At 40.4% G+C, this 12,683-nt stretch overlaps 1 protein-coding gene across 1 annotated transcript in view; it reads right to left on the bottom strand.

The window, feature by feature from the left end:
* The window catches only part of LOC126484423 (uncharacterized), a 251,771-nt gene that overhangs the window by 206,638 nt on the left and 32,450 nt on the right, over window positions 1–12,683 (bottom strand). The window contains exon 3 of the mRNA XM_050107937.1: window positions 11,389–11,500. Coding sequence (XP_049963894.1) covers window positions 11,389–11,500 — 112 coding nt within the window. The remainder of the gene's footprint in view (window positions 1–11,388; window positions 11,501–12,683) is intronic.

Raw genomic sequence — 12,683 nt, 5'->3', positions numbered from 1 at the left:
AGACGAAAGGACGTGCTTCTCCAATGGGAATCGAAAACATTTGATCGCAAGGTCATACGTCAACAGATTCCTCCACAGGAAAACATGTCTGATATATTCTATACGACACTGGTAACGGCATGTGCGTCACATGACAGGAATATGTTGTCGACCCACCTAACTTGTACACTTGGCGAATGGGTTTTACCTTGCTCGATTTAGGTTTTCTTGTGGATGTGGTAATCACTCCCAAAAAAGTGATGAAAACATAGGAGTGTGTCACATAAACTGCAACAAATGAATGCAACAGTTTCACATTTTTCCCTGTGCTCTGTCAAAACATATGTTTTTTAACGGTTTTTAACGTTTTCAAATTTTTTCTTGTGTAGATCGTCAAATCCTGCATATGTCCAAGCTAATCTGAACATGTCCTGGAATTTTGGAGAGCAAAATTGATTATGTGTGAGTGCCTGAACTTTGATAATTGTCTGAATATAAAAAAATTAAACTTTTCACTCGAGGGAAGACTTGAACCAAGGACCTCCACTCCGCAGCTGCTCACGCTAACCATGGGACCACAGCGCTCCTGAGCTAACACCTGTCCTTGATGTTGCCTATATTGCGCATGGACTTCTCAGTTTGTATATTTTGCTTATTTTTTTCATAGTTCCACACAACTTCTTCATGTTTTGTCGATTGATCTGTGTTCAGTTTTTCAAGGCCTATCCACTGTACCAACTTATAACTAAATCTGAGGGTGGTGAGATGGGGAGGTTCCCTTGTCAGTAGAACCAACTGTGTGTGTGTGTGTGTGTGTGTGTGTGTGTGTGTGTGTGTGTGTGTGTGTGTGTGTGTGTGTCCGCATAAATGAAACTTAAAAAAAAAAAAAATTAATTTTAAATTCAGTGCATTAATGCGATTTAAGTAAATGAGTGTTGTAAAATGATCCTTTCTTATACCGTTCAAGGAAAAAAAAAAAAAAAAAGAATGGTGGTCATTCCACTTGCGACCTGTGAAAGGTACATTAGCTTATTTGTTTTAGTTTTAAATATTTGATATGTACGAGGCCTGTCTAAAACGTATCCGACCTTTGGCCAGAAAAAAATGTTTCGAATACCTGATGGGGTTGGGACCCTAATCCCCTTCAAAGTAGGCCCCTTGTGCTTGCACACATTTAGCCCACCGATCCTTCCACTGCTGGTAACACCTTTGGAAGTCTTCTTCTGGAATGATGTTCAGCTACGTTGTCGTGTTCCACGTTATCTCTTCTCTACTCTCAAAATGAGGTCCTTTCAGTGGCGTCTTCAATTTTGGAAACAACCAGAAGTTGCAAGGAGCCATGTCTGGAGAGTAGGGAGGTTGGCGAACGGCTGTAATTCCATGTTTGGCCAAGAAATTTTGGATCAAGTGGGATGAATGTGTAGGGGCGTTGTTGTGATGCCGTTGCCAGTTTTTCGCCGTCCACATGTCTGGTCTATTGTGCCGAACTGCATCACGGAGTCGCTGGAGAACATCTTGATAGTACTCCTTTGTCACTGTCCTTCTGGTGCATATTCGTGACATACAATTCCACGGACATCAAAGAAGACAGTCAGCATCACCTTGATTTTGCTTCGCACCTGCCGCACTTTCTTCGGCCTTGGAGACTCGGGATGCTTCCATTGCCACAACTGTCTTTCTGTTTCTGGGTCGTACCTGTGCACCCATGACTTATCTCCAGTTAGCACAGTGTTCAGAAACCCAGAATCAGTATTGGTGGTGTCCAGAACGTCCTATGCAACATCGAAACGGAGGTATTTTCGTTCTGGCGACAACTACTTGGGCATGAATTTCGCAGCCACTCGGTGCATGTTCAAATCATCATGCAAAATTGCATGTGCAGAATCTTTACTCATTTCAACCTCCAGGGCAATCTCCCACATGGTCAAACGACAATCTGCCATCATCAAATTTTGCACCCTCTCAACAACAGCTGCACTCCAAGCAGTTTGGAGCCTGCCAGAACGCCGGTCATTCTCCACTACTGTGCGGCCATTTTTGAATCAGTTGAACCACTCCTTAATTTGTGTTACACCCATCACATCTTCTCCAAACACCTGCTGAATCTTACAAATTGTTTCGCCTCGAGAATCACCAAGGTTTTGACAAAATTTAATGCAGTATCGTTGCTCAACGCATTCAATCGTCTTGAGAGAATCGGTAATCCGACGAACACATTGTGTAGCACCTCACTCAGTGACCAACAGGCAGTGACTGACGTGCTGGAAGGCGGGGACCAAATTCACGCATGCACACATAGGTCTCTTCCTTTCCTGTGTACAGTGGTGCCGCACTATCATCTCTATTTTGCACGGGAAAATCAAAGGTCGGATACTTTTTAGAGCTCGTATTATTGTTTTTCTGACATGTTCTATATCCTGGAGGACCTCCTCACTACGGATCAATTGGAATGAAAGTACATCTAATCTAATTTCCAGCAGGTGGCATAGGTTTTCTGCAAATCAAAAAACATGGCCACAGTCTGTGATTTCTGCAGAAAACCATTCACAACATGGGTGGACAAAGTGATGAGATGGTCAACTGCAGAATGGTGTGCTCAAAATCCATACTTTTCAGTGGTTAGTAAATTTCGAGGTTCGAGCCACCGTACCAGCTGGGCATGAATCGTACATTCCATCACCTTGTAAACATAGCTGTTGAGAGAAATGGGGCGATAGCAAAAAGGAAGGTGTTTGTTATTACCGGGCTTAGGTATGGGTATGACAGTGGCTTCATGCCAACATCCGAGAAACATGCCCTCTGCTCAGATGCAGTTGTACAGGTGCAGAAGAAAGCGCTGGCCTGCAAACGAAAGGTGCTGCAACATTGTCCGGCCTTGGGGCATACAATCAGGAGGGGTGAGAGCATGATCCAGCTCCCTCACAGTAAAGGTGGCATTGGAGTGTTTACGATTCTGAGAGGAGAAGTGTCTCACTCAAGTGCCCTCCACTTGTTTCTGATGGAGGACGGCAGGGTGATGGTGGGTGTAATTTGAAATCTCCACAAAATAGAGGCCCAAGGCGTTGGTGATAACAATAGGGTCCACAATGACATAATCTGCTGCAGTCAGAGCGAAACTGGAGAATGGATCTTAGTCCCAGAGAGCCATCACAGGTTGGCCCACATGATTGAAGAGGAAATGGAAATGTTAAAACAACTAGTAAATTAGATCCAGCTAGCATTTTTGCTATTCTGAAGAATACGATGACACTGCACACGCAACTGTTTACAACAGATGCAGTTTGCCATCATAGAATGACAGTTAAAAAAGCCTCCAGTCAGCCTTAGAAAGCTGCCAATTAGGTTTACATGTAGGTGGGGTAGCAGTCAGCAAACGGCTAGCACATGGGAAATTGTCACTTCAAGTACATGTCAGAGATAATGGGCCACTAGAGGTGACGGGCAAGCTGGCAGTGCAGAAGGATAGGTCCAGAACGGAATAGGTGTGCGTGGAGTCTGAAAGATATGTGGGTGCTCCAGTGTTAAGGCAGACGAGGTTGAGCTGACTGAGAAGATCAAACAAGAGGGCACCTCTCTGATGCGTTCTGAGAGAGCCCAAAAGGGGATGGTGCACTTTAAAATGACAGAGCAACAAACAGGGGTGAGGGAGTTGACCAATAAGCTGGAGAAAATCTGCCCTGGTGACACCGAGTGACGGAGGAATGTAGACAGTAAAAGGGGAAAAACTGAAGCGAGGAAGGAAAATGTGGACTGCAACAGCTTGCAGCCGGGTGTTCAGTGAGATGGTCAGACTATCAAAGTCATCCTGAATGAGGAGCATGACTCCCCCAGCAGATAGAATGTCGCCCTCTGGGGAATGAGGGCGGGAAAAGGGTGGAGAGGGGGGTGGGAGAGAGGGGGGAGGGAGGTCAAAGTGGACCAGAAAGAAATGCGAGACATCAAAGCAGTCGTGGTGACGCAATTTTGTTTCCTGGAGGCAGGAAACAAGTAAACACTGAGATTACAAGGACAGCTGTGATTCCTCCTTGGTGGAATGTTCCATTGGCGAAGTCGTGACTGGGAAAGAAGACGAGGGAAAAAATGAAGTGTTATCACCTCGGCAGCTGCCGAATGCCAGCCTTTGAAAATTCGCTGCAACAGGGTGCAGAGGCTGGAGGATACTGCTCCATGCCATCTACAGAGGTGTCTGCATTCTCCCTCGGTTGGTCAGTGAATTCCAGGCCAGTAAAATGGTTGGCACTGCACGCAGGCAGAACGGAGGTTAGCTGCGTGAGGGTACCACACAACGACACCTTTGAAGACAATCTCTGAGCCAGCGGAGGAAAAGACCGTTTGCCTTTGCTTGATTTCTTGGAGCCTTTGCGGTTGGCAGATGAAGACTCAAACGTCTGTTGGTTATAGGGACATAAAAAGTCTTCGTGTTAGTATTCCTTCTATCCTTTCTGGCCTGCCAGTTGTGTAGCAAGTGATTTTTGCCACCTGAGGTGAAAATATGGTGGCTCGTTTCACAGCTGTAGGAGGAGGAGGAGGAGGAGGAGGAGGAGGAGGAGGAGGAGGAGGAGACAGGTATGCTACCATGACACTGAGCGATTTTACAACTGTGGTGCTGAATTTGAGGTCTCAAGTCTGCGTGGCCATGTCCATTGTGGAACAAGGTGTAGCAAGAACAGTACTGTAAGTGCCATATGGTGAAACGCTGGGCTTTCGACTAGCCAACAGCTTGCAAGTGACAGGGTAAGTCACTTTTTCCTCCACCCAGATTTCCTGGATGGCCCGCTCATCAAGATACATGGGAAATTCTCAGGATGAGGCTGCCTGGTTGCCACTGCAATTAATACAGCAGGGATAACGAGGTGGACAATTGCCCACATGAGCATCCCAACCACAAGTAACACATTTGGCTAGGTTTTGGCAGGACACGCTCACCTGCCTTAGGTGATCGTTCACACCTCCCAGACTCCTGACAGAGGAACCAACTGGCAATTTGGGAAAGTAGCAGATCAGGAAATCACCTTTCTCTGGGCTTGGAACTTACCAGAGGTACCTCACCTGTCAACCTGGGGCTGGGAATTACGCATTACACAATCATTTGTTACACGCCAGACACATGGGTCGGCCTTTAGGAGAACACAGGGAGAAACAAGAAACAAAGAGGAACCTCAAATTTCAACGTGAAGGAAGGATAGGAGGAAACAAAGAAAGAAATAAAGAAAGAAAGAATTTTTGTCTAGGCCTTGCTGGTCAAAAGCTCACTTTCCGACAGTGTTTTTGTTGAAACTTCCTGGCAGATTAATACTGTGTGCCCAACCAAGACTCGAACTCAGTCCGGCACACAGTTTTAATCTGCCAGGAAGTTTCATATGACCACACACTCCGCTGCAGAGTGAACATTTCATTCTGTAGTCTTTTTCTTGTGCCTATCAGCAATTTAGCATCTCCATCATATGGTAAGTAGCAACTATCCTTAACATAATGTTGTTACATTCAATCCTTGATTTTCCATTGTTTGTATACAAAAATGAATTTCATATAAAAGTTGAAATATAATTAACATTTTTGAAAGTCAGCTTTTGAAATAATGTTAAATTTTGCAATACCCCATCCTCATCATCATTTTTTAGAATTAATTATTTTGAAAAATAAAAACTTTTGTTGCAACAGGAAACTTTCAAGCCACATACATCTATGTGTAATAAAGCTGGTTTCTGAAATACCATTTTTTGGAAGTAAGCTGTACACACTGTGCTGTCTGAGTATTTTCAGTATGCCCAGTTAAAATCTATATGTTGCTGTTGTGGTCTTCAGTCCTGAGACTGGTTTGATGCAGCTCTCCATGCTACCCTATCCTGTGCAAGTTTCTTCATCTCCCAGTACCTACAGCAATCTACATCCTTCTGAATCTGTTTAGCATATTCATCTCTTGGTCTCCCTCTACGATTTTTACCCTCCATGCTGCCCACCAATACTAAATTGGTGATCCCTTGATGCCTCAGAATATGTCCTACCAACCAATCCCTTCTTCTAGTCAAGTTGTGCCACAAACTTCTCTTCTCCCCAATCCTATTCAATACTTCCTCATTAGTTATGTGATCTACCCATCTAATCTTCAGCATTCTTCTGTAGCACCACATTTCAAAAGCTTCTATTCTCTTCTTGTCCAAACTGTTTTTCATCCATGTTTCACTTCCTTACATGGCTACACTCCATACAAATACTTTCAGAAACAACCTCCTGACACTTAAATCAATACTCGATGTTAACAAATTTCTCTTCTTCAGAAACGCTTTCCTTGCCAATGCCAGCCTACATTTTATATCCTCTCTACTTCGACCATCATCAGTTATTTTGCTCCCCAAATAGTAAAACTCCTTTACTACTTTAAGTGTCTAATTTCCTAATCTAATTCCCTCAGCATAACCCGACTTAATTCGACTACATTCCATTATCCTCATTTTGCTTTTGTTGATGTTCATCTTATACCCTCCTTTCATGAAACTGTCCATTCCGTTCAACTGCTCGTCAAAGTCCTTTGTTGTCTCTGACAGAATTACAATGTCATCGGAGAACATCAAAGTTTTTATTTCTTCTCCATGGATTTTAATACCTACTCCGAATTTTTCTTTTGTTTCCTTCACTGCTTGCTCAATATACAGATTGAATAACATCGGGGATAGGCTACAACCCTGTCTCACTCCCTTCCCAACCACTGCTTCCCTTTCATGCCCCTCGACTCTTATAACTGCCATCCGGTTTCTGTACAAATTGTAAATAGCCTTTCGCTCCCTGTATTTTACCCCTGCCACCTTCAGAATTTGAAAGAGAGTATTCCAGTCAACATTGTCAAAAGCTTTCTCTAAGTCTACAAATGCTAGAAATGTAGGTTTGCCTTTCTTTAATCTAGCTTCTAAGATAAGTCGTAGGGTCAGTATTGCCTCACGTGTTCCAATACTTCTACAGAATCCAAACTGATCTTCCCCGAGGTCAGCTTCTACCAGTTTTTCCATTCGTCAAATGTATGTACAAATCTATATATGTTCATTATTATTCTAGTTACTTTTTTTTGTTTTATGTTTCAATTTTTTTGTTTTGTTTCAATTTTTTTGTTTTATGTTTCAATTTTTTTGTTTTATGTTTCAATTTTTTTGTTTTATGTTTCAATTTTTTTGTTTTATGTTTCAATTTTTTTGTTTTATGTTTCAATTTTTTGTTTTCTGTTTCAATTTTTTGTTTTCTGTTTTAATTTTTTTGTTTTCTGTTTTAAATTCATTTTTTGTTTTTTATTTTACCAATTCACCTATGGCCATTTTATCAATTGAAAATAATAACGAACTCATGATACAAAATCTTTGTAATAATGGTAATACATAAAGGAATGATTGAAACATGACCTTTTTTACACACAACGCACACAGAAGGAATTAGATTTACTCACATAATACACATGACGGACGACAATTCAAAACAAAATTCAGCAGGTTTCTCAAATCGTGGCAGGCGATCCCATAAATATCCTGATTTCTATCAGACATATTTGAGAACCTTGGCAAAGTGAACTGATTAGGTACTAATGGCTGCAACTTGAGTATATTGTTTCCCAAGTGGAGATTGACATTGTAATCATACAGCAGATCTACCGTATTTACTCGAATCTAAGCCGCACCCGAAAAATAAGACTCGAAATCAAGGAAAAAAAAAAAATTTCCCGACTCTAAGCCGCACCTGAAATTTGAGACTCGAAATTCAAGGGGAGAGAAAAGTTTTAGGCCGCACCTCCAAATCGAAACAAAGTTGGTCCATTGTAATATGAGACACAATTTAGGTTGAATGAATGACGATACAGCTACAGTAGTTTAGTTCGAGTCATAAGCTTAGCAGTTAAGCTTTACCAGGTAGCCATTGCTATGCGTCAGGCGCTCCGTCCGGATTTATACGGGTACCCTTCCTTTTCCACGTGCTTCGTCTGGTTTGAATTGATTGCTTATTTTTCTTTGATCTGATAAGTGCCGTTCTCTTTGTCATAGATGTTTACGTCACTCTAAGCTGAAAATGCATTATTGGGCTGTGTCATGCATTGTTTGTCGCATTTTGATAATGAGTGTTTACGACCTGTTGCCGCTTGCGGCATGTCTTGCTTTTGTGCGCGCTACCGCCGCTTCCAATTTTTTTTAAAAAAGAGAGAGAGAGAGGAATCGTCTCATTAGCGAAACAATGACAATAGACTTATTTGTTGTTACTTACGCTGCTGCTTTCTTTGATAATAATCAACAAGAACCAAATAATAGACTGCGTGTGATAGAAGATGTGAAGAAGAGTTTAGCGAAAATTTTTCTTCGTTTGAAAATCTTTGCAGACGCCTCTTTAGTACATTACATTCTGCACAGAAATTAGAGTCATCTTAGATTTAAAAATCTAGTCAGTTGTCGTGCTTCATATCTGACTGTATCACTATTCGGCATAAGAATAATACGAATATAAACATGGCATGATATGTATATTCTTCCGCGTTTGCTGTTGTCTCACTCTAGTTTCGTAGTTTATTAGGCAGACAGGATTTAAATGAGATAGCAGCAAACACGAAAGAATACGTGGCAAAATGTTTATATTCGTATTATTCTGATGGTGAAGAGAATACTGCATGTGATTCACAATTCATAAAAGTTCGTATTAGCAACCATCTCTTGTCAAAAGTGGGAAAAAATTACGAACGTAGAGTTGGCCATATTGACAAACATCCCAAACAGTCTTGCCAGTCGGATTTTCGTAGTACATTGAAAGGCTGCTACATTCGAAGATGAACAATACGGAATTTGTATTTACTTCGTTGGATAATGTATGAAAGTGCAGTGGTCGAAACTCGGGGAGGAGAAAAAATCTCGTCTTCCACCTTAATTTATTTACTGACGCAGAGGTTTTGGCGCCAGTATTTATCTTTGTGCCTGCAAAGCATGCCTCTGTAGTGCTACATATATTCGACGGCAGAAGTTAATTGTGGCGGCACCTATCAACATTTTATAGAACTTCCGGTTACTTTGCACTCTATTCTAAGCCGCAGGCGGTTTTTTGGATTACAAAAGCCGGTAAAAAAGTGCGGCTTAGATTCGAGTAAATACGGTAGATCCAAGAAATCTCCCCACAAAGTTCTTCCAACGTCGAATGCCATACATGCCCAATGGATATGCCTGTCCCGCTGAGCCTTTTCGTATCACCAGATTAACAACTTTCTTGTTCTTGGGTACAACGCTCAAATCTATTCTTTCACATTGGTCACCCCAAGAAGCTATCAATAATACATATTTTTACCTCACACTGGGAAAGAAACTTCTTTCATGGTGTTTCAACCTAGTTACTGTTAGTTTATTAGATTCTGAAGCTGTCAAAAGAACATTTGGGGCTTCAGAAAGAGATTCTCAAATTCTTGGACCAAACACTATTAGTTTATTTCGAAAGTATGAAAGAGGGCGGGGGGGGGGGGGGGGGGGCAGTGTGAAGTGTGAAAAAACTGTTTTGTGCATTGTATCTGAGGACAATAAACTTATTTGCTGACCCAGAAGGCTCTATGACACAGGTACAGCTGTGGGGCATATGGCTTTCAATGTTGGAAGAATATAGTCCAAAGATTTTCAGATTTAGTTCTGCTGAATTATTGCGATATCAATCTGCAATTGAGAAACAATACAATCAAACTGCCACCACTATAATGTAATCAATCCTCTTCACCAACATTTTCCCTCTTCACCAACATTTTCCAGTGCATTGAAATATGCCTTGTACAAATCGCGATATTTAGAGGACCACCTGCCGCGATTTGAGAATCCTGCTGAATTTTATTTTATGTTGTCTGTAATGTATATTACTTGTAGAAATTTCATTTATTTTATGTGCATGGTGTAAAAGAAGTTATTTTTCATACATTTCTTTACAGATTATCATTACTGTAATTATTTTGTATCACAGTAACAGTTTAAAATATAAAACAAAAATACATAAAATAAATAATTGAATTATTGAGTTGGAAAGGGGATCAGTCCACTTTTCAAATTACATTTACTGAAGATATCAAATCACCATATCTGTATGCATTGTTTGGTATAACAGGGGATCATGTCTCATCAACAGACATGCTCTTTAGATGGGTTTCGAGCTAGAGCGGAGACCATGTCCTGAGACCTGTTCCAATAAGAAAACACGAAACTAGATCTGTATGCTTGAAACACGCTTTCATTGCTACAATAGATATGAATAATATAAACTTGCATAACAATTATTCCACTGCAAACAGAACACTAGTTGCCTCATCTACATCACATGTAAAAAAAAAAAAAAAAAAAAAAAAAAAAAAAAAAAAAAAAAAAAAAAAAAAAAAGAAAGAAAGGTCATCTCCAGTGCACTCAAACTGGATTACTCGCTGCAATCTGTGGCTAGAATATGTTTTAAGACATATATTATTTCACCCCGGGGTCAACTGCTACATAAATATTCCACTACACCATGCTTAAACCCATTGTTTAGTAACATGGTTTGTCTCTCCTGAAAAATTTCCTTTCTGGGACACGACCCTGTTTCCAACTCCACAATTTATTTACAAAAATAATGAACATTCAGCTATTTCAATTCGGTATGTTGAAAATATGCCGACAGCCTATTATGTACAGCTTACTTTCCAAAAATGGTATTTGAGGAACCAGTTTTATTACACATCTATGTATATGGTGCGAAAGCTTCTTTAATTTATGCTATAACAAATTTTTTAACTTTTTAAAATTTATTAATGGTGGTGGAGTATTTTGGAAAATCTCAAATTATTACAAAAGTTGATTATACAGTTCCCAAGACTGTTAATCAGATTTCAACTTTTATATGGAACATTTTATATATCATTTTTCGAAGACATTCTCTCGAAACCTAATATGCCAGTTACCTTTCAGGGTATGTTTTACCTCTTAAAAGTCCAGCTGAGGAAAAACAAAAAATACATATTGCGTTATTTTGACCCCTCTACATACCCAACAAGGTTCATCATGATTGCTTATTTACACCTGGAAATGTTCCCTTGTTAGTGACAATGAAAGGGACATTCATCGCGAACGGTAAACCCAAGTATTTAACTGTTGAAGGGTTATAGATTAACATACTCCTCCCCCACCCCTTCCTCCTGTAATTTCCAGTTTAAAACTATGTCTGATTCTTTTATGTTGCTGTCTTCATCAGTTACTCTTGTAAGTAAAAAATACTGTGATTTCTCTAATCTTCACTAAAATATTGAACGAGTGCAACAAATAAGCCAGCAATCAATAAGACAGTTCTCTCCCTACAATATGTATGCTTCTGTGAAGCAGTTTCACCAGTTAATGCTAGAATATAAAGTTCAGTAACTCAGCAGAGTCAAATATCACTATTTTTTTAGCTTACCTTACAAGAAATTCACGTCCACTTGATCGCTGCATTGCATCAAACATCGCAGAAACTGTCAGAGGTATTATACCAGGTTCTTTTTTGTCTCCTAACATTGTGTATGTTTTTCCTGATAAAGGAACATACGAATTACTAAGGGACAATACATAACACTTATGATAAATGAATACCAACAAGTAAAACTATTATGTCTAAGAATCAGCACCCACACCTTGCTGACATGAAAATCAGAGAATACAAATAGTTCCAAGAAGAAAGAAATCTATATTAATTCTTTACGAAACACCAACATGTTCTCTATGACACACCAACACGTGTGTGTGTGTGTGTGTGTGTGTGTGTGTGTGTGTGTGTGTGTGTGTGTGTGTGTGTGTGTGACCAAATTCACAGGTCCATCTATCCATTAGCATTTGTTTTGCTGCCCACGCACTGACCAGGAAAGCAGTGCTTTCTTTTGACATGGGCTGTGGTGTCCCGCCACGTCCATGGCATATACCACTACCACATTTCTCAGAAAGGCAATGACCTGCCACTTACATCGAATTTATGCAGCTGGGGAAGTTCTACTAATCTCACAGGTGAACTGTAACAAAGTTTCAGTATGTTCCTTTAAGACCACGGTGTTTAACTAATTTGTAGCTTTTCTGCCTTTTAGCAATGTTTATTATCTATGTGACTGAAAGATCACTACCACAATGCATATGGAATTGACTGTATCTAATAGATGATCATTTATAAACCTACATTTGTATTCTGTAAACCGCTATAAAGAGCATAGTCGAAGTAAATACCCATTGTACCACATATGAGGTGGGGAGGGAGGCTCTTTCCATTCCATTTGCCTACAAAGCATAGAAAAAGTGACAACTTAAATGCCTCAGTGCCTGCTGTAATGCTATAAAGAGCATAGTCGAAGTAAATACCCATTGTACCACATATGAGGTGGGGAGGGAGGCTCTTTCCATTCCATTTGCCTACAAAGCATAGAAAAAGTGACAACTTAAATGCCTCAGTGCCTGCTGTAATTCATCTAATCTTGTTTTTGCAAGCCTTATGAGACACACACACAGGAGCCTAAGGTATATAACAAGATTCCTTGCTTAATAGTGGTTCTTGAATCTGTATAAGTGGGATTTTGTGAGACAGTTGGCACATCGTGAAGCATATGACAGTAACTTTTTCAGCATTCAGTATGGGTCCCACCCATTTTGGCAATATTCTAGGATGGGTCACAAGAGCATTTTGTCAGTAATATTCTTTGTACTGTGACTGCATTTCTCCAGTAGCCTGCC

The sequence above is a fragment of the Schistocerca serialis genome, chromosome 6 (assembly GCF_023864345.2).
Source record: "Schistocerca serialis cubense isolate TAMUIC-IGC-003099 chromosome 6, iqSchSeri2.2, whole genome shotgun sequence".
Taxonomy (NCBI): Eukaryota; Metazoa; Arthropoda; class Insecta; order Orthoptera; family Acrididae; genus Schistocerca; species Schistocerca serialis.
The sequence above is the reverse complement of the archived record's forward strand: the minus strand, read 5'-3'. Positions and strand labels throughout refer to the sequence as shown.